A 23769-nucleotide genomic window follows, 5' to 3' on the forward strand; every position below is an offset into this window, starting at 1 on the left:
TACAAAATAACAGAAGAAGACTAAAAAACAAGAATAAACATTAGTGTTACTTGTCTTCTGGAGACAGATTTTGGGCAGTAGAAAACTGAAGTCTGATGCAGAACTTGCACCTTAAGTAAAGAGCTTGTAGTGTTAATGTTGAAGATCCAGTTTATGTTGTCGGTGTAAATTTTCTAAAGCTGATTCCACCATGTTAGCTTCCTGCTGTGCTCAACTGCCTCTGTTTACTAAAGAGGAACAACTTGTTACTGTGTTTGTACAAAAACTGAGATAATTGTATAGTGTAAACTTTAAATATGTTAAAAGTAGTTGTGTTATGGTGACTGGCCAGTACATTATCAAAAGTTAGATTAAAATGAGTGTATGCTCATCTTAATGTAAGTCGGCTATTTTTCTTGATGAGTTTTTGAATAGTTCTCATTGTAATTTGGTTGGCTTGAAAAAAAGAACATTTAATATCAAACAGGAAAGGAATCATACACAGAGTTTGGTAAAACTGTCCCTTGTGGTGATAGTCTTTGAAGACCAAAACTGCACCTTTAAATTTAATACCAGTTGCTGTCAGATAAATGGAAATTAGTGCTTGTTTGACAGATGCTTGAGTGTTTATAAAACTTTGAAATTCGCATCTCTCCAAATGATAGACATGATCCAAAGAAGCATTTATGGTCTGAGATCTGAAGCTATCTCAGTGCTTTCTTTAATAACTGTTGTTATTAACTGTTGTAACTGTACAACCCAAGGGTAGTTATCCTTGGATATGTGGCGGTGAATGAATTGAATCACTGACACAAAGCATGTCATACCCCAGTACAGTAGGTGGCGCTGTACCCATTTTAACTATCGCTAATAGAGCCACTTCTGGTTGACCTCTTCGCCACCACCAACAACAACAACAAACTCAGGTATTTGAGAAAGATGGCGAACGAAGAGCAAGATGAAGCTACGTCCCTCTACATTTCGTTTGTGATGAGCATGGTTATGGCACAAACACGATGCACAACGGCGCATTCTCCATCGCGTTGTGTCTTTCTTTCCGACAGCGGCGACAACAACAGTAATATCGTCTCCTTCGACTTCCAGGTGTCGATCCCGGGAAAAAATCTAAGGCTCGATCCGATCCACTGTTGTCTACATGCACATTCAGTGTACATTTGGATCGAGTTATCTTGATCAGATCCGTTTTTTTGTCAGTTTAAGGTGTCTACATGAACTAAATAACTCAGACTCATTGTAATTTAGCCATTAATCCCATCCAATGGCACTCATGTGACTAATTTTGTCTAAAATGTTGAAAAGAATGTGTCATCTAAAAGTTTAAGCTCTTTGGAGATCAGTCCGTCCTTTACTCGCAAAAACAGAAATTTTGAGTAGGTCTGTAAACCTGCAAAAACAAGCTCGTTAGGACAGGTAAGAGTCAAAATAGAAATCGTTACACTTCTTAAAAAGAAAAACGTAGACCAGAGAACACTCTGACAGGTAATATGGGCCACTTGGGTTTTAACACCTGGTTCATAAACCCATGTGGCATGCAGTATGCATCATACGTCACGTACCGCAGAACTAAAAGTGACATTTATAGGTCAACAAAACGCATCTCAAGCTGACTTGATGGGGGGAATCACTGCTTTGATCATGTGAGTATTTTTTTGATGAACAATATTAAATTTGAGGGACTGATGCAACGCTGAGGCAATCCAGCTTTCAAACGTAAAATGCTTATCTCTGCCAATCTGGATCATACAAGCTTGTGTTGCTTCACCACGTAGATGTCATCAATGATTTGGTGAATGGGTCAATTTCAGTCATCAACTGCCTTCCTTAAACCTTTAAAACAGCAGATTCCTCATTTGAAGAGTATAAACACTCGTAAAATTAGGCTTAATACTTGTAACTTGATACATTGAGGGTTTTTATCATAAGTGGCCTGAGAGCAGCTTTGTTGGGAACTTTCAGGCGAAATTTAAACTTGTTTTGTAATGTTTTGTATTTAAAACACTCCTATGTATACCCGATTGTGGCCCCTATTGGCTTCTATCCATCTACATCCGCAGTGAGTTGGTCAGTAAATGATGGGGCATCTAGACGGATCTAATCTCCTCTTTAATCTGGGCCCATTTCTGTCTGCTTTAATCTAGAGCACAGAGCGGGTCTGGAGTCGGTACGACAGAGACCGAAAATATGATCACATGACAGAGGTGAGCAAGATGCTATCTTTGTTTTCCCGTAGTTTGACCTGTCTGTGTTTATAGATGTCAAAGCACAGCTCTTTGCACTAAAAAATATGTAAGTATGTGAGTAAGACCTAATATTAATACTAGCAATTTACATCAGGGGAAGAGCAATAAATTCCCAATATAAAAGTGTCATCGCCATCATAAATGTAAACGACTTCCTTGGTGTAGAAATAGACACATATACTTATCAATATAAAGTTCCTCATGAAATGCATCACTGAAAAAAAACCTAAACGTCAGTTTGAGAGTTTAGAAAACTTGACTACAAACACCTCGACCGCATCCACCCTAAGAATCTCCTCAGCTTCTCAGTCCAGTTCTACTTTAATTTGTAAATATGTTCCTTCTCTAGAGCTCAAATTAGCAGCATAGAACTTAACAGAACTGAACAATAGCAAACACAGTTAGTGCCTGACAACATGGAGGGAATGGAAGGGAACAAGAACATGTTTTTCTGTTACTCACTGGTTAAAGCTGTGAATAAACAAATAAGTTGAGGGCGGATAAAACACAGACAAATCATGAGTTTTTCGCACTCAATAATTTCATCACATGAGCAGCAGCCTGATCTCAACATGCCAGGATACTCACATACAGTGCTATAAAAAGATACTCTGACTACTGGTAAAGCTAACTTAGAAGTAGAAGTTAAATTACACATGATGGTGCCAGGAGGGTTGATTTTTACCACCTCTTTGAAAAGAAACTGCGTATTTACCTTGTGCATAGTTCCATTGCCAGTCTCAGTAAGAGGCAGTGACAGATGGCTGGCGTCCCGGGGTAAAGTCTGAGGTTGCATTGGACTGGTCTACACCACAAACACACACAGACAGTTTGTGAAACAGGAAGGGCCTCCAATACATTATCAGCTATAATCATATTTTAAATAATAAGACAAAACTTTCAAACTAAACATATAGTATCAGGCAAGTGTTACATCACTGCACTATAAACTGACATTTGTACTAAATAGCTTGTTTCCTTCACAGCTCCAAAATACAAAAATATCCTGCAGTTTTACAGTTTGTAATTAAGCTTATTTGGTGATACTGGGAATAGTTTTAAGTAGGTTCATGTGCTTGAATACCTCTTATCCCAGAGAGAAAGAAATTGTCAGGTTGTAAACAGCAAATAACCTTGATAAAGCATTTTTACCTTTGCATACTTTTTTGGGGGGAGATTTAGCAGAGGTGTTAGGTGGATTCTGGATGAAGCAAGACTGACTTCTTACCCCAGAGATTCTTAAACTATGTTGAAAGTTGAAAAAAAACACATTATGCTGCCCTCTTATGACAATTTTATGAATCAATTGCACCACCGCAGAGAGTGAATGATCCAAATTGAATTTAGTGAAATAATGTGAAATAAAGGTCAGCACGATAGCTTCAGCAAACTTTCACTTTTGGATTTTCTCTCAATAAATCATGCTAATTCAATTTAATTTCACTCCATGTTTTCACAGCAGCCGTCAAAGTCTTCAGCTGAAGTCTTCAAAGCCCCCCAGTTTGAGAACCATTGAACCTATGCTAAGCAAAACAACCGCCGCTTGTGACTTCATTAGACACACACACAAGTGTTGTATCACTCTTCTCATTTACCTGCAAGACAGTGTGAATATTCCAAACATGCCCATATACGTTTAGAAAGTCAATATCAATCTTCTGTGATAAATAGACTCTATATGCATTTATATGTACTTTCTTGAGTTTGTGACTTCTAGTAGTACTACAAGTTGAGACTGACAGCAGGTAAACATAAATGCAAAGAATGCAACTTTTTAAAAAGAAATCTGTTTTTTAAAGGTTTTTTTTTTTAATAATGGGGTGCATTCAGCACATTTGCTCGAAAAAAAGAACACATACTATGGATTTCATGGAGTGACAATGAAAGTAATCGGAACTTTTACTGGCTTTCAAGAAAACTCTGCAGTGACTTTGTGACCTTATGCCATCGTCAGTATATGTAGAGTATCTACTGCTCAAACTCATATGGGAGTCTCTCCTCGTACTCTAGACTCAGGCAGAGGAAAACCAGTCCTGTGATCACTGTGTCTGCAAATCCTCTGTGTCTAAGTAAAGAGAGAAAATACCATGCAGGCTGCTTTGTGGAGAGTTCTGGGGCTGAAAATGTCCCCATTAGTGCTGATACAGGCAAACCATCCAAGCATGTAAATGAGCCTTGTCTGTTCTTCTGTGCCCTGAACCTTTCTACTCTCTCCTTTGTGAAAAGACACTTTCATCCAGCTCTGACAATGCCAACATTTTCCCATTTTAAGGCTACCTCAGTGGTAGGAGAGATTACATAGAGGAGCAGTGAATGATACCTGCTGCGTTGGGGGCTTTACCTTGTTAACGATTTGAGTTCGAGCTCGGCGTGGAGGTTTCCAGGACTTCTCCCTGGTAATCCTATTGACATAATAGCATCGACCTGTAGCTGGGTCAGAGTACTGCTCCCACAGGTCCATTATCTGAAGAGGCTGCTGACCTGGAGCTGGGCTGGGTGGCTCCAGCTGTGACTGATGCTTCTCTGTCTGCATTTCAGCATAAAGAGGGGAGTCTTGCCAGGACAGCTGGGACATATAGGTCTCTGTTGGGACCTTGTACACAGAAAATGCCAAGGTGGAAAAGAGAGAGGAAAGGCAGAGGTAGATATGGAGGAGAGAGGAGTGAGATTTTAATGAATTCCTGAGACATACTGCTCTTCATACCAAACATTATGTAAAAAGGAGTAAATATCACATTTCTTGGTGACTATTTCCGGCTGTGAATTAATACACAAGTGTTGTTCTTGGCCTTTATGACAGCAAGGCTGTGTATGGCCAGAGCCAATCTCTCTCATTGTCAGGGAAACAAGGAAATATGCAACATTAAAAATGGCAAAAAAAAAAAGCTTTAAACTATTTCAGCCCTTCAATACATTATAATTTAATACAAATCATTTATGAATTTAACAAAAAGCCTTTATCATAACCTTTCACAAGAAAAGATAAATAGTGTGAAATAAATTAACTGTTTCAAAATTCTTACCCACTATTTGACTTTTTTAGTGCCAACTGGGACCAACAAATGACATTTTGTGCCCAACATGTTGATCATATCCAAAAGGCTAATTTCACTAAACAAGCTGCATATCAGCAGATGCCGATGTTTGGCCAATGTATCCCTAATCATTAATATTATTACAAAGCAGCTCAGACTGCCTAAATCATCAGAAGATGTTGTCTGTCTTTCTTTCTTTCTTTCTTTCTTTCTTTCTTTCTTTCTTTCTTTCTTTCTTTCTTTCTTTCTTTCTTTCTTTCTTTCTTTCTTTCTTTCTTTCTTTCTTTCTTTCTTTATTTCGAAAAAAAAGTATGTATATGACTGACAGTTAGGATTTTGTAAAGCAACCTTGATTTGCTTTTAGTGCCTAAGATGTTGACACATACAGCACAGCAGGCAGGAGATTGCAGTGGCTTGAACAAATGAAATCCTCCTTGAAGAGTCACATATCCTAATGAAACCACAAATAAATCCTAGAGTTTACTAATATAGAAAACAAGAAATCGGACTTTTGGATTAAGGAAGAGCTTAAATAAACTCATGTGACGCCACAGATAGAGAGCACAGACGCAACTGCTAAAAGAGAAGGACATTTCTAAATCCTATAAAATTAATTGGAAGAATGTGTTCAAAGAAGTACATCTGTTCAGAGAATATAGCTGACACATAATTAAAAAAACAATTAAAGACTAGCTGGTTGATCCCCATTATATAACATAGTCAAGGAACACAATGCGCTTGTGTGCATGGGTGTGATGTAAAAATAACATGATTGTAGTTTACTCCAGGTGGCAGCACTGGGTCTTTAAGTCAACTGATGCTTCTTTTCCCCACAGGTTCTTTTAGTCTACCTCAATGGATAAATCAAACTGAATCCTTCTCAGCAGGTTCAAAGAGGGCTGTGCCCGACTTAAAATCATGTAGACAAAAGCACTGTTTTTTATTTCAAAACAACAGACCAGATAATTCAAAATTTGTAGAACAGATATGCATATTTTGACTGATTTCCAGGTGGTTCTCCACAAACTTGATCACAACACTATAACACTAAAAAAGTCTACCAAAACAAAATGTGAATATATACAAAAGAAAACTAAGCAACTAAACTGCAAACTGCTAAACAGTTGACATAACCTATGAATACTATCAAAGAACATGATGGGCAACAGTGTGTATGTATGTTTTACTATAAAAAGATTAGACGCCACTCACCGTTACGTCACATATGTCATTGCTCTGCACGCTTACAGGTCTATCCCCTTGTGTCCAGAGGCATGATAATATTGTTTAGAAATCATACGTGAATGAAGAGGCTACCGAGTAATTTGTATTTGAACATTTCTCTTGCCTTGCCACACTGTCTTTTACTTCCTTTTCCACCACTTCTTCTCCTTTATCATTTTGTCTGAACCATGACTAAACACACATTTGGTTAGTTGTATGCTCACTGTGACGAACACAAAATTACTTTAACAAGACAAGAGAGAAGGAACTTTGATTATATAAGAATAAATCAGTACAGGATTTATCTATGTGTACTGTAACATTATTTCTGGCACAGTATCTAATACAGGTACAGTTCTTACTGTAAAAAAAAAAAAAAAATCTTCTTTCAAGAAAGTAGACGATCTGTCAGAGAGCACATACTTGCAAGCATGAATGTGCGATTGTAGTTGGATGTGAGAACCCTATCTGCTTTGTGCACCAATATTATGCTTGAAAAGCTTCAGTTCCTGTGAGAGCATGAGTGTAGACAGTAGATGCAGGTGTTGTGTGTCTGTTTAAACCCTTTGCTCAGGCTCTTCCATTGGTTTTCTTGTGGCAGATCGCATTTGTCTGAGAATGTAACGGATGTAAAGCTTGTTGTAAAGTTTATTACAGGGCATTTTTCTTCACAACACTTGTTTGCATTTCCCTCTCTAGTGTGAAGCATCATGTGGTAAATTCAGTCTCAGACTTGTTGAGAGCTGTGTGTGGAAAGCCATTTTTGTTTCAACATGACAATAGTGTGAACAAAGTCAGATCTATTCAAATACTTTGTGCTAAGAGACCGAACTGATCTCTAGAGAACACTGACTTCAACACCCTTTGTATAAAAGCCACACTTATTGGTCCAAAATTAGCACAAATCCTCAGGGAAGAGAGGTATATCTGTGGTTTAGGGACACTCTTAGTGTTGAGGTGCTCTATATGTGTGGCCATGCAACACCGAAAAACACCTAAAACCAAAAATGCCACAAAACTACATGAAAAACTGTAAATCAGTAAGATAAATCTCTTCATGTTCAACAGATTTTCCCTCCTTGAAGGCTATGATTAAATTTACTTTATAAAATACATCATCAGTCTGGCAGAACTGGTTAAAAAACAGGGAGTTTTGACCCAAATGTGGCTGCATTAATCCTGCTTACTGCTATTAAAGGCTCGAATAAAGTGGGTCCTCAGGGAACAAGAGACAGAAACAGATTGGAACAGGGAGAAGGACAGATGAAAGATGGAAAAAGCACGGCCATATCCACTGAGATCACTTCTAATTGAAGTCGGAAGCTGCTTTTGCACGAAACAAGACTACATTCGGAGACACAGTTTGTATACTCAGCTGTGGGAGTTTCCCTCAGCTGACAGAAGGATAACCTTGAGTATTCCTCTTACCAGAAAGGCCTTGTGTAATCCCCTCTGATGTAATGCAGGGAGACTCTGGCGTCACGACAATGCTAACTTGATTGCTGCTCTAGGAGGATTACTAAGGACAAGTGCAGGCGTAAATCAAATATACAGCCCAGCCTCTCAGTCATTGTGTAGGCACTATAATATTGCTGTTGTTCTGAGCTTCAACCAGAAAATCTTGCTTCATTATGATAAATTGAATAAATGTAAAAGAATAAATCTGAATCTTCAACAAGCAGCAGATTTATACAATCTGTCTGCATGAAAATGGCAAAGTTAACCGTGTTACATTGTTTTCTTTGGCTTATGTGAGGTAACTCTCTGTAGTCAAAGCAATGCAGAAAATTGTCTGCTGGGCTATGACATGTAAATCCATGAGATTAGAGATTGCCAATGAGAGAAGGACTAAATTAATTTAATCCTACACTTCCCTCCGAACAAGCTGCATGTGATGGATTTGTTTGACCTATTTTCCATAAGGTAGCTTCACCATTCCATTGCTAAAACTGATTACCATCTGTGGTAGGAGGATGAACATAACCAACAGGAAAAATGTCCTGGCAAAATCTGATGAATATCAGACAAAACAACTAACTGCTTTGAACCTGTTTAACCTTGATTACTGTCAACAGTAGTAAACTTATTTTAGGTAATATGTTCAGTCATAGAAGGTACAAAATGCAAACCCTTAAAGAGCTGGATCAGCCCTTTTGTAACTTGACCTTTTCCTGTGCAACCTGTTGACTAATATCACATGGACTGTCTAGTCAGAAATGTTGATTTAAGCTCTGTGTATTCCATATTCCAAAAGAAATAGTCAATACTTGGAGAAAATAAATAATAGAAAGAGTTTGTGTGCAGAGCTTTGGTGTTCTGCACTAATGCAAAATAAAGTGGAATTGCCCTCATTAGGTCAAACAGAAGACAATTCAGATTCATGACAGTAAAGCAGGGGTGCATATATCAGATTGATTTTCCAGAATATTTCTTAGCATGGCTAGAGTAAAGGCAACTGGTATTTGTTAACCTGATTGTAGTAACTAAGTACATTTGCTGCAACACTGTACTTAAGTACAATTAAGTACTAAAACTGAAATGTTTACTTAAGTATTTCCAATTTTTTAATTTCCATTTTGGAAGAACAGGAATCTGACAGCTTCCCAACTCCTAAGCTTCCCAACTCTGTTGAGTAAACTAGATATTTCGGTGCCATCTATATTTATAGCTTCTTGTTAAGTCTTCACTCTCCTTACCTGCAGATGTTTTTTCCTGCCTGAAGCCCCCACCATGTCCCCTTGGCTAGAATACTTCTTGGGGATCCTGTGGTTGATGCGACTGCCGAGGCCACCGCCCACCTCATCGTAAGGGTTCTCCAGAACATTTTCAGGCAGGTTGCTGGAGCTCTGGCTCCGGGTGATCATGGGGACCACCCTGGGGTTTTGTGGCGCTGTTTGCGACGTGAAGGCCGTGGGAGATCCAGGGACCATGAGGTGGCCTGACGGGGAAGTGGGCGAGTTGGGGGTAAAGGTGAATCCAGAGAGGGGGAGGGTGGGGAAACGGCCTCCACCCATGCTTGTTTTCTTGTGTGACCCCTGGAAGGCACTGTTGGAGTTGAGGTTTTCCATGGAGTGATAGACGGGCTTGTTTGCTGTGAGAGGAAGATTTAAAATAATTCTCTGATCAGTTCATTTGTCCAATATTCAGATGTTTTTATCCACTTCTACTGTAACTGCACCAAGACAGCCCAAACCGCAGGTTTTCTTAGCTTTTCATTTTGACTGTATTTATTATGTTACCTTGGCGCTGCTCATTACTGATAGTTTCTGTGTGGCTAGGAGAAAGTGACATCCGGGGCAGTATCCTGATGTTGGAGTTCAGCGAGGCAGACATGACCAAGCGCTGGGGTGAGGGCATCGGTGCAATAGGTACCTCTGTCACATATGTGGCAGGCACATACAATGGCTTTGTTTTACTGGCTGCACCAATCCTCCGCACCTGTCAAACAACAGATCTCTGAATACTTTAGCTATTTTGTCTCATATGAATCCACTTAGTCCAACCAGGCGGATATAAACACAGCCGAGGGCTGAAACCACTGCGGAAATGTCAAACGTTACAGTTCCTGACAGAGAGCAGACGTGATGAGAAAACTCGTGACAAGATTACAAGGTTTCAGTACTAATGTCACTTTTTCTGATGATTTTCTGCACAACCTTAATGGATAGATCTGTAAATCATAATGTTGCCATAGCATGGTTAATCTAGTACTATAGCACTGTTAGTATGTCTTATCTCTTGGTATGTCTAGATGTTTTATTATAGGCAGTGATGAAAATGACTCACTAGGAGTGCCTGTATCCTTAGATTTGATGGATTTCTGAATTCATGCATTCAAGTCCTGGATTATATGTTCCACAATTTATTATTCAATATAACTAGTGATTCAGATTTATTTATTCACATTGTACATCCCCATCACTTAATTACTAATACTTTATAAATTCAGACATATTTCAGATTGTCAGCCTCATAACTATGGTGCAGTTTTAGCAGATGTTTTCATCCACAGCTATTTACAAGACAGGAAAATCATTCCAACTCCAGTTAGCAATAAAACCCTGGTGTTAAAAGTGCTATCTGTTTATATAAATAACAGTATACAAACAGAATAGGTAAGCAAGAGTTAGGTGTGTTGGTGTTAGAAGTGTTATGAGGGGAGGTGTTCAGGAAAGAGATGGATTTAACTCCAGTAACTGGTAAAATGGCATCTGAATACCGTTTTCTACTGTAATGTGTGTGTCCGAATTTACATTATCAGTGTAACCAGACCTCTTACTGAGAATAACTTAATGAATATAGGTTTTTGTATTCTCATATCTTATGCTATTGAAAATCTTATCTTATATAATCTTAATAATAATGACTTGTTGGAGCCCTAATGGTCTGATTAGCCTCGGTTGCTAATGTGCACATGGATACCAGCGGGCACTAATAACGCCATGAAGGACCACATATCATAGTATATCATCATCCAAACTCTACTTGTCTCTGATGTACTTATGGGGGTGGCGTGCAGGGCTTAAAAGCTTGTAAGGCCAGACAGGACTCCTCTGGCTGTTCTTAACATCAGGCTTGAGACTAAGGGTAAGCAGGCTTTTCAGTCAGAGCCCTTCAGCTCTGGATTCTCTGCCTGATGAATGAAAGTGGCACAAACACTCACAAGTCACTACTTTAACTATAGTAAAGCTTTACTTAGGTCTCCAATATACCGTATCATTTCAGCACAGTCTTACTTCAGAAATGTAGTAGTTGGTCCAAAGTAGAAAACTCAAAGTAAAGGCTACATTTTTCTCACATTTTTAAGGCTCTAAAATCGTTACATACCTATGTTTGCTTCTAAAATTCATGACATACTGACATTTTACATGACATGAAACTGTCGCAAATCTATGTTTGGCACTTTCAGCATACATAGAAATACATTTAAGGAGTGTAAAGGGACAATGAAACAGACCTGAGTATGTGTCCCCACCAATTTTCTAAAAATCTGTCTCTTTTCTACATCACTGTCACCCATTACTGATTAGGTTTAGATATCAGAATATGTGGTTTTGAAATGACAAAAAACATGGTTGGGATTAGTCCTCATGTCATGGATTCTGCCTGATACCGAACAACAACAAACATAAAGCATTGCCATTTGACAATTTATAACCCTTGATTGTGACACTAGTACATTTTTGCACTGTGGACAACGTTATGTTTTATATGCTCTGGAGTGAGACAGGACAACATTATGTTTTATATGCTCTGGAGTGAGACAGGACAACATTATGTTTTATATGCTCTGGAGTGAGACAGGACAACGTTATGTTTTATATGCTCTGGAGTGAGACAGGACAACATTATGTTTTATATGCTCTGGAGTGAGACAGGACAACGTTATGTTTTATATGCTCTGGAGTGAGACAGGACAACGTTATGTTTTATATGCTCTGGAGTGAGACAGGACAACGTTATGTTTTATATGCTCTGGAGTGAGACAGGACAACGTTATGTTTTATATGCTCTGGAGTGAGACAGGACAACGTTATGTTTTATATGCTCTGGAGTGAGACAGGACAACATTATGTTTTATATGCTCTGGAGTGAGACAGGACAACGTTATGTTTTATATGCTCTGGAGTGAGACAGGGCAACGTTATGTTTTATATGCTCTGGAGTGAGACAGGGCAACATTATGTTTTATATGCTCTGGAGTGAGACAGGACAACGTTATGTTTTATATGCTCTGGAGTGAGACAGGACAACGTTATGTTTTATATGCTCTGGAGTGAGACAGGACAACTTTATGTTTTATATGCTCTGGAGTGAGACAGGACAACGTTATGTTTTATATGCTCTGGAGTGAGACAGGGCTCAACATTTCCATCTGGAATTAAATTGTAATATTGAGCTTACTTTGTTCTCTGTTCTATGAGTGACCAGTGACCAACTTCTTTATCTAAATTTTCAAATATCAAACATTTTAAAATGTTCTTAAAAAAATATTTATATAAAGGTACAATGACCATGATCAGTTATTCCTATGTGCCACTTTAATTCACATAGTCCATACTATACTTCATATTCATGGTTTCCATGCACTGATCTATTTCTGGCATCCCTTATAGATGATTTAGCCTGCAACCGTGGAAAATCACCAGTGTTGTGGTGAAATCATTTTTTCAAATCTTTTATTTTAACTGATGTTAAATTTACTTAAATCTAATGAAAAACATTTTGTTTGCTAAATATAAATGACGGGTTTCTGTCAAGTAGGTTAATGCAGATTAAATACATTTATAATGTATGTGGACTGATGGTGCATACTGTTGAGCTCAGTCACTCACAAAAGGCCCATACTGAGACATAAATAAACTCTCGTACTGTGCTAGGTGAGGCTTAGAGATAAAAACTGACTTTTGTCAGTTTTGGTCTTTTTACATGATCTACTGTCAGTGAAAATTTATGATATTACAGCCTTACCCTTCAATCCAAAAGTCCCAGAAACCTACACAAGGAATATAAATATTTTTCCCAGTATTCATGGTTTCACTGACGCAAGAGAAGCAAAACAAAACAGTTTTCTCACCTGCCACCAGTCAGCATTTGTCTTCTTAAGAAGAACGAATCTTTCGCCCTCGCTTATGCAAACCTGCCGTCCGTCTGCCCCGCGGTAGCTGTAGTCATACTGGGCCTCAAGGACCACCGTCCCACTGGGGACCCCGCACACAGTCATCCCGCTGGGGTTCGTCGAGGCCACTGCAGTAGGCTGTGTTGACCCCACAGAGCGACGCCAAGTACCAGACAGCATGGCTCTCCACACAGTCCTGTTCAGCAAGCTATACTGGGAGTATGCTGAAGTGTGACAGGGTTTGGGTTGGTGCAGGGCAGGTGAGACTGGAGCCAGGCCAGTGCCATGCTCTGGGACAGGCATAAAGGGAAAACAGATAGAGAGAGAGATTAGCAGAGCTGGCAGAGAACATTACAAATCTAGCCTGGTGCTTTGCTGTGTCAAAGGGCAAAAATATGAATCCGTTTAGTGCTAAAAATGGAAGTCTTAATCCGGCAAAATCATTCTTCAGTAAAAAAAAAGCTTAATTTTCACTCTACTCTAAACATCTAACAAAAGATCAAACATGTTTTAAACCTGATTTTTCTGCATCTGTTTTGGATTTTTGTGTGGATAAAGCATGTAGCACATGTAGATATCACCTTCAGCTTAGAGCAGTCATGGTGCTATAGCCGTTTTTGACTAATAGCTGGCATTTAATATTGACTGCTAATGACTACACAGATCACTGCTACAATATTTGCTGATGAATAGAATCAACCTTTTTTTCTATAGTTTTAATTTTAGTTCATATGACATGGCATAGCATTAAGCGTATCATGGCAGTGTACCCCTTCTCTATTGTTCTTTCATCCCTTCAGAATGAAGAGATGCATGTGAGTGAATAACTCATGCATTTGGAGAATGTAGGAGAGCATTATTCCCAAAATAGCACCAGTCTCTGTCTCTCCACCTGCGCCAGCATCCCCCAAGCCAACCCTTGCTTTACCCAGCCAAGACCCGCTTACATAAGAAAAGAACATGTAACTTTCTGCCAGACACATAGACATACAGCTTCCCACAGTACATTCACCCAACCACTCTGACACACATGAGCAGAAAAGGGAATGTCCCATGGTACCTAGCAATAGTTTCAGCCATGCTATCTCAGTGAGAAGAGTTGAGAAATGCTGGTCTAGACAAGCAAAGTTGAAAAAGAGCAGACAGACTAGATGTGAAAAAAAATGAAAAATGAAGAACCTAAGCAGTGGGGAAATGGATGAGGCTTAATGGAGCTGTGAGCTGGTGGAAGGGAGTGCAGGGATAGCAGGCTGAACCTTGATAATCCTGCTGTTATTATAGTACAGGAATGAATCTGTATGTGTCTGTAACCTCCAAAGCAATAGGGAATTACAGTAAAACCCCTCTACATCAGCACATGGGGAGAGGGTCTGCTTGTATGGATGAATAGCAGGCCAATACTGACATGAGGCTCACAGCCAAGCTACACATGAGCATTTCCAAGGCACTTTATTTAAACTGTAATAAATTAGAATAAATACTATGTTAATTTCTCATATTGCAAAAGCTGATGGCTTGAGTTGTGCAGTAACTCGTGATGTGGTGGGGAACCAACCTGAACTTTAGTTTGTTGCAACATGAAACAACAAGACCATAACCGGACTGATTATAGGTGTTTAAGAGCTTAACGTATGTAGGAACAAAATTAAATAAAAACTGCTGCCAATAGTAAAACAATACTTATGAAGCAGTACATATATGTGTCAAGAAAGCGTAATCAATCTGGGGAATATCTTAAAAGAGCAGGCTCTCAGATGTTTTTCTGCTTAACTGTAGCATCACAGTCATCCTTATTCTAGTATTCAGAAAATCACAGAAGGGACAGACAGAAGTCTGAGGTACAAGGCGAGCAAGAAAACAGGAAACTGCAAAGACACATCAAAGTTCAACCACAGTTTGGGTCATATCCTCTCCATCTTGCCATTTGCTTTTCAAATGTGAGACGTCTTCAGCAGTTTAGTTACAACCTGTTATATATAAGAGCCAATATAATCCATTTTGCTGCATGCATTTCAACTTAAACCAGAAAAGATGTCGGGACCTATGACTAAAGTGCAGCCTTAATTACCACAAAAATTAGTCTTGAAGCAAGTGGAAGTTATTTTAGGCTTAACAATTCTGCTGCATGGATTTAGAAAAGGGAATTTTACTATTAAGCTGGGCCAGTAAGAAATACAACCTATGCCTAATTTAAAAAACAGCCAGCACCTATAGCAATGGAGCCCGTCCACGATGAGCTTCTCTCCATGCACAAACAGGAAGAGCTTCAGTGATACTACCGCACACCTGTTTTCCTTTTCCTGTCTTTCTTTGCTGCTCAAAGCAACTGGCAGAAAAACGAAGAATTGCAGACCAAACTAAATAACCTTGCAACAACAAGGCAGTACCAAACTGAGCACTTATAAAATATATAGCTTACCAGTACACAAACAAACCTTTACGCAGCCACAAAAGGCTTTATCATGTGTGCAACTTAGGCTGCCCATACAGTTAAAGTCCTTAGGTTGTATTTTTCTGGCTTTTGGTCCAATGCTCCCAGAAGGCAGGACTGTTGCTGAGGGGAGAGAGGATGCGTCTGGAATGATGCAGGCTTTCGTCATCTCATGACTAAAGATTTTAATTATAGTTTTTGGGTCTGTCTCGCCTCAGCACTGAGAGTGGCTATTTGACTAAAGACATAAAAAATGAAGACAAAACCTCTGGCCAAAACCAATGGCATAATTTTACTGCAAACTGCAAAACATGAATTCTACAATCGTTAACTAACAGCAAGGAGGATGTGAAGAAGCGGAAATAAGGCCAGACTGTGTTTCTATTTGCAGGTCACATAGCAGTAGCGTGGGCACTGTCGTCATACACCCCTACATACAGAGACGGCCATATGGTGTCAGAGACAGACACAGGCACCCTGTAACGGCTGTTGAGAGGCAACAGTAGCGCACGCCAAGGGGTGAGGGCACAAGGCTGAGCACGTTGTGTCTACATCAGAAAATGGAGAGATGGGGGAGAAAATTACAAAGAAAAATACAAATGGAACAAAAAATAAGTGAGGTGGGAGAAATTGTGGGAGTCATTGCTGCATGTCTTTTATCTGTCTGCCTTTGCTGAGTGCTTTCACTCAAGCTCGGGCTCTCTTTGTATCCAGGTCAGACTGATTTAAAGAAATGGAACATGTACCATGAGTGCATGCATGTGCGAGAAAAAGAGCAACTTACCATAGTTCTGAAATAAGAGAGGGTATCAGCAGGATCAGCATACCATAGTCACAACCATGCGACTGATAAGCCTTAAACACAAACACAAAAATAATCAAGATGAGAAAAACTTTGCTGACTTGTGTTTACACCACAGACGGTTCAGGAGAAGGGTGGGGCAGACAAACACCAAAATGAACACAACATAGCAGTTCCATCCAGTAGAAAATCAAATACAGTCATTCTCATTCATGCATGCACGCACACAAAACCAGTTTATCTTGTGCAGACAGTTCATCTCGCCTCTTCTCACTGAACCCTTGCCGACTCTACCTTTCCCTTATTTAGCCACTATCATCCTACTAGATAACAACAGAGACACCGTCAGCTAGCCATTTCCCATCCATCCAAATAAACCACAAGTGAACTTAAGAAAGTTATGGGGAGAATCATAGCGATGGAGGACCATTGTGCTGATCAAATCAAAACAACCAGCAGTCCAACTGATTGATTGAGCTATTGATCCAAATGTAGAGCTGGCTGGTCAAATGGACCGTCGGACATCAGAGATACACTATGGACATTAGCAGAGAAGTAGAGGACATTATATTAATCTAAATCCTCTCAGGATTTGTTTGACGTCTACTTTTAAAACTTGGGTAGGTTTATGATAGGAAATGAATCCCGCAGAAACATCAGCCAAACCACCAGCATATTTCAGTGAAAGTAACAAAGCACAAAGGTCACTGGATTAAGCAAATCGTGGATTGAAGTGTAGACGGAGCACCACAGTGTGTAATGGTTGACAATACAAGGGTTAAGGGTTTGGACCTGCCGGTTGGTTGGGGCATTTCTATGTGGAGTTTGCAAGCTGCCCGTATGGGTGCTCACCTGATGCGCTGCCATTCTCGCACAATCAAAAGTCATGCATGTCAGGTTAGCTGGTTAATCTGAATTGGCTGTGAGTGTGAGCACTAGTGAATGACGAGTGACTGAATTTTCCAAAATGTACAGACATTTTTAGATTTTCCTCTCAACTTTCATTCGGTCGTTTTAAGTGTAAAGATCCTTCTGGATTGTTTTGGTCTTAATAACAAAAGTGATGTTTAACGAGAAAGGCACACGAAGAGTCCCTCCTCTACCAAAGCGAATGCTCCTTTTCATATTCTTAGGGAGAGAGATACAGATCTGCACAAAAAATTCACGAGTACTACTACCTTTGCTCCACTTCTTCATTAAGTTGAAGTTCAGCTGGCTGCTTTTCAGTGATATTACTGATCAACAGAGAGACAAATTAACAGCAATGATCATATTCCTCAACATTGTGTTGATGGAGGAACTACTGTGTGGCATTTCTTCTACTTCTCTGAAAAGTTGTTTTTCTGTGTTAGTTGGACATTTCAGTTTTGGAAATAATGCTTGATAAATGTAACAACATAACAAGGATAAGAATAGATATAAAGCGTAGAGACCCCCACCTTCAGCAGATAATCCTAAAATAGTACCTTTAATGTCTGACTCTGTACATAGATCATTTTGTACAGCAACAATCAAACATCCCAATGATGTAATGACCATATGCTGCACATAAAAGATAGATACTAGAATCCAGTGTCAGACATAATGATTAGAGTTCACTTTCGCATTGGCTGGTGTCATTAGCAAAATGACCTCCTTCTGATCAGCGTTGTTCTGAAATGTTTTACATAATTAAAGGTCCAGTGTATGGCATGTTGTGACATTTAGCTGCAAAATTTATAAATTGCAACATGCTGAATACCGTCCACTTAGGAAGCTACAAGTGCCCATGGAAAAAACCTTAAGTCTATATCTACAGCCAGTGTTTGGTTTGTCCTTTGTGGGCCTCTGGCAGTGGAGCAAGAGGGACATCCTGTAGCATCGTTTGACAAGAATTACTAATTCTGTAATAAAGAAGACAATTCTTATTTCCATATGATCCTACACTGGTTGAAACAAACTTATGGTTCCATGAAAATATGATGCTCTAAATGTTCCACACTGGAACTAAATGCCAAATGCCAAACTCGATGCCTCAAAACAGCAGTAAGCAAGCTACTGAGTGACACATTGCTGGCCACATCCAAATTTTCCTTACTGACATAATAAGGATAAGCAAAGTACAGTTTTACAGAGAAGTAATTTACATAATTTGTAGCACTATCATGATGTGGAATGATGTGCAACTGAAAGAAACTTGCTGGTGTGTTAAAAGCCTCTGTGACAACTGAGGGAGGTACAAAAACACATGGTATGTTCTGGTAAAAGCAGAGGTGTGAACTATAAACAATATGCAGCTTACAGACTTAGGAGGCACACTAACAAAACCACCAGAGAACAGTGGCGATGTTATCAAGTAGACACCAAAAGGCTGAATAGCAGTCTGAAGAACGAAAATTCATGCAAAAAAAAACAACTTAATAAATTACAAGATTAGAGGATGATACAAGCAGATGGTGGTTAAATGGATGCAGTACAGAGCACCTGAGGTTATGCCAGGAAAAGAAAAGAATGACAAGTACTATAAGTATGAAACTCAGTGTTTAAATCTTCCCTGCAGCTCCATGTCGTTCCAGATAAGCTATGTGATAACTACTTCAACCAGCTTAAAGACAAACCAGTGAATGACAGGCTTAGCTCCCTCAGATATTGCCTAATGTTGGGTCTATCAACCTTTATGGCACAGTAGGACCAGAGTTGGGTACAGGCTGTTGGTGGAGGGATTTGGTGTCATATCATATCCATATTCATCCCATACGTTTGAAGTAGAAAGAGGGCAGCTTTAATAATCATGGTTACATGGTGTTCAAAGAGACATGAGACATGGAAAGAGGAGGAATATAGAGTGAATGAGCAACTTCAAAGAGTTATTGCACACACTCTCACATATACACATGGCAAACGTACGCTCATATGCACGTACACTATACTGTATTTACATATAAATGTCTATAACCAAAGGCATCACAGGAAAATAGGAGTAAAAATTGCCACACATGAGACACGCTGTTCAGTAATCTTAATTTCAACAACAATAAGTAAAAAGTGAGTCATTTTAAGCTAAGAAGAACTTAATAACTTTGTGTCAATCAAACAATTGCTCAAGCTTTTCATGATAATATGATAAATCCTGTCCATGCATGATTACTATATAAAAACAAACATACCGCTTTGCCAACTAAAATGACTTTTCTCCATCTTGTAGTCAGGTGATGCTTGTGATGTAAAGTATTGTATCATGTCATACATAATGGGCATACACACACACACACACACACACACATATATATATATATATATATATATAGCCATGCAACGAAGCACTGGCTTTGTCTATGGATGTACAGCTATAACTACAAGCGATGATGTCTCTCTCTCCATACGAGACACTTGCCTCAAGCCAAAACAGCCTTTCATCCTCCCAAAGCCATGCATTATTGATGATTAGACCAGAGAGAGACACAGAAGCACATACTGTGTTTCCCAGTGTGATGTTTGGCTGATGAATATGTGTATGAATGCATGTGTGCGTGCGCACATATGTGACTAAACAGGTGGGCTGGATTCTACTGGTGATTAGCTGAGTAAACTGTCAGAGAGCCAATCAAAAGGCAGATGATGACAATGAAGCAGCCATTGGCTCAGACTTATTACTGCCATCATGACAACAAACCTCTGTGACCAACTGCCATCACCAGTGTCTCCACTATGTTTTTCTTTGCCTTGTTGCACATACTAACATTTCACATGTGTGATGCCATCATTTCAAGAGCTTGCTGACGCAACACTTGTGTTTACAATGAACCCAGAAGGCTGCATCGACACAAACTTCCACAGCAAGTTCACTTCTGTATTAGTATTCAAGTGCCTATTTCCCCTTTTCCAATATAAACATGAATGACAAACGAAAAAGACCAGTGTTGGCCGGTTAGGCAAAATTAGAACAGGATTGTCCAGGAGGCATTATAAACTCTTGAAACCATTACACCAAGCATCCCATTTCTTTTAATTAGCTTGTGTATTTTACAGGAAAAAAAGGTTAAAAAAAAAAAAAAACTGCCAGTGTGCCAAAAGTAATTAGCTTATTTCAGTAAGAAAAACAAGCTTATGCCTATTATTTCAGTGAGCAGCTTACATTTGAGAAACAGTACAAAATTTCAACCTCACATCTTGATTTTACTGTGAAAACTGAACTAAGGCATCATCATATCGTTAAGCCAATTAAATAACAAGAATTTGCTGTTCTTATGGCAACATGGGATATATTTAGTTAACCATTTACACATAGATATGTGAGAAATATAAGGAGGTATACACAATGGATGGCTTGTCCAAGGTAAAATGATCAGATTGCATGTTTTGTCTTTTTAACTTGTATGAGAAATAACTTCAACTAACCGATAATCCCAATTTTACTATGATCAATTCATCTGAATGTTAAATTTGACAAATTCTCTCAGCACTAATAGGCACATTTAATCATTTTGTCCATCATGCTTCTCTCAAAGTGAGATAAAACTATACTAGCACCAGAAAGACTGATCTATTTCTTGGTTAGAAACAAGAAGATGAAAATAAGCACAAACAACACAAACTTTACTGCATATTGCTTTTTTTTACATGAAGCACACAAACCGAAAATGATGTGCAAAATACAACCCAAATAAGATAAAACAATAATCTTATGGTTAAATCTGGCGGTGTCGTGGGCTCACAGTAAGAAGGTTCCTGGTTTGAATCAGGGGCCTTTCTGTGTGGAGTTTGCATGTATAGGTTCTCTCCAGGGACTCTGGCTTCCTCCCACCACCCAAAACAAGCATGTTAGGTTAATTGGTGACTCTTAATGCATCCTCGGAGAGAGCGTGAGTGTGGATGTTGGTTTGTCTTGTTTGTCTCTGTGTGGCCCTGTGATGGGCTGGCGACCTGTCCAGGGTGTACCCCGCTTCTCACCCAATAACAGCTGGGACAGGCCCCAACCCCCGCAACCCTGAGTTGGATTAAGTGAGCACAGAAAATGGATGGGTGGGATGGATGATGGTTGACCAGCATGGCAAATATTGTTGCAAATGTTCATACTTAATACGTAATAAATCATTAATTATCAATCATAATTAATACCAGTTAGTGACATGCAATCAAGCCATTCCTCAGTGTTCTACCCAAAAGAAAAAAGATCTTTTATAGAGTAAAAATCAAATAAATTTTCACTGACTGGGTTGGTGGGTTGTTGCCGAGCCTGTGGGAATGTGCGGTACATTGATGTTTCTAATGAAGAGCGCTGAGCTCCATTGATCCACCAGGGATGAGAGTGAGCTGTCAAAAGCTATCAGGCGAGTCAAAGACCCACTTTCAGCTATGTGCTGCCGAAGTGAGCGCGAGGCTGGGGCAGAAGGAAAAGGAGCCAAAAGTCCCAAGGCAAACGGTACAAAGAGAAGCGCAAACACACAGACAGACACAGCTCTGATATATTCAGAGGTTTGAAGGGGTTATTTGTTCAATAAAAGAATGTCACACAAATAACAACTAGGGTTACAACATGGCAAAGCCTAATGATGAGCTGAGTGTTTACCCATGGGACCTGCAGATTTGTTCATTCAAGTTTTGTAACTGTTGTTTTTCGAAGAATGTTATAAAGATATCAAATTTACAGTGATATATATGTGTATATATATATATATATATATATATATATATACATATATATAAAATACATATAATACAGTAATTGATCCAATTTTAGAAATGTTTTAGCATTTAACTACTTTTGATAAAAAGAATTGCTAAAATTATTCATTGAAATACAAAAATAGGTTCAGATTATCTTTTTTTACTGAAATTCACTGATTCCGGTCTTACTCTATGTAAATTGACAAGAAAATTTCCCAGTTTATCTTAATTGATCTTATATATTTCATTCACTTTAAATCATGTCACATTCAGGAAACATCAAGCCTACGATTTAAAGTGATGTAAAGTTTTTTTTTAAGAAATTCCTAAAAATATCTGACCTGCCTATAGAGCTGTACTGATTTTAAAAGTAAACGCAGGATTAAACTGTACTAAAATGGAGCACAGATGAGAAGCCAGGGGGAGTTGGTGCTGTATACTAACACCATATGGGGAATAAAAAGGGATGAATGATTTGTTCTTATTGGAACATCATGGCCACATGGCACAGTCCTTCCTTCAATTCATCCATCCATTTTCTTTATCCGTTTAAACCAATTCAGGGTCGTGGGGGAGCTGGAGCCTATCCCAGCTGTCACTGGACAAAAAGCAAGATACACCGTAGATGGGTTACATGGACTGGTAACCCAAATCAGGCCAAACACTATGCACATCCACTCCTAATGTTTATTTAGAATCACAAACCTAACCTAAAATGCACGTTTATGGATGGTGAGACAAAGCCAGAGCATCCACACTTGCACAGGGAGAACATGGAAACTGCACACAAAAAGGCCCCAGCTGGGATTCGAACTAGGAACCACTCCAGGTTTTCATGTGTGACAACAGTTTGTTTTGGAAATGCATAAAATATGTGACTTAACTGTGAATATATCTGGACATTGGAGGCTTCGAGGTTAGTTATTGATTTTCAAAAACTCATTCTGCACAAATCCAAAACATATCTTTGTAAATCCTCTTTTTTGATGTAAACTACAGTTTAAAAACTACAGTTAAACTAACTAACCAATCTGTTAATCGAGCTTCTCTGTAATGTCATGTTAACACAAATTAGATCACGTGTGTGTTTTACAGCAAATGACTCAATGTCACGCACTACTGAGCTTCACGAGTCACCGAACCCGAGGAGTCTGTATTTGACCTGTAATTCGTGTGGGTTTGGATCCACGTCTTACATTGTCGGTTGTTGCATCCTGTTCTCTCACCACAAATCATCAGGACCATTTCAGATTATTTATTAAACTAGTAGCTTCAAGAGAATCCAACTGTGGTCTTACAGTGTTGATTAGTGGATGCCTGATTTTGAGTTATCATACTCTCAATGTGCAGTGCAACAAAAAACATGCAAACTGTTGAGTTGATCAGTGGCCAAAGGAAGGTTTGAGATTTCCTGTGTGAATGAGTGTTCTTACCCAGGAGCTGAAGGGCCATACAGCAAAGCTCAAAGATCATATCAAGTCATATCAGAGATCTTAAAATATAATAATGTTAGTAGGTGTGACAATGAAGGATTAGTCATTACTGTTGTTTAAAAAAAGAAAGCAACTTTATTAAGCTCGATGTAGCAAAACAACTGATTCCAAACCAGTGACAGCAAGTAGTTTTTTTTTCAGCTGAAATAACAAATGCAATGATTACAATGTCCATTAACTTCTTAACGGTTTCATTAATCCTTCTTTTAATTCATTTTGCATACCCACTTCATTCTATGCATGGTTGCAGGTGGAGCTTGAAGCCTGTCCCAGATGAGT

The 23769-nt window shown here is 39.0% G+C and overlaps 1 protein-coding gene across 5 annotated transcripts in view; it reads right to left on the reverse strand.

The window, feature by feature from the left end:
- Positions 1-23769, reverse strand: part of arhgap9 (Rho GTPase activating protein 9) — a 48837-nt gene that overhangs the window by 22551 nt on the left and 2517 nt on the right. For 3 of the 5 annotated variants that reach the window (XM_072381839.1, XM_072381838.1, XM_072381835.1), the window contains 6 exons: positions 16334-16404; positions 13077-13408; positions 9739-9937; positions 9196-9590; positions 4582-4833; positions 2956-3045 (listed from right to left, as the gene is read on the reverse strand). In XM_072381839.1, the coding sequence (XP_072237940.1) occupies positions 2956-3045; positions 4582-4833; positions 9196-9590; positions 9739-9937; positions 13077-13298 (1158 nt within the window). In that variant the 5' untranslated portion in view covers positions 13299-13408; positions 16334-16404. Of the gene's footprint in view, positions 1-2955; positions 3046-4581; positions 4834-9195; positions 9591-9738; positions 9938-13076; positions 13409-16333; positions 16405-21542; positions 21640-23769 lie in introns of those variants that run through there. The other 2 variants (XM_072381836.1, XM_072381837.1) reach the window with 2 other exon arrangements.

This window comes from Leuresthes tenuis, unplaced genomic scaffold (assembly GCF_036924035.1).
Source record: "Leuresthes tenuis unplaced genomic scaffold, fLeuTen1.0.hap1 SCAF_3, whole genome shotgun sequence".
Classification (NCBI taxonomy): Eukaryota; Metazoa; Chordata; class Actinopteri; order Atheriniformes; family Atherinopsidae; genus Leuresthes; species Leuresthes tenuis.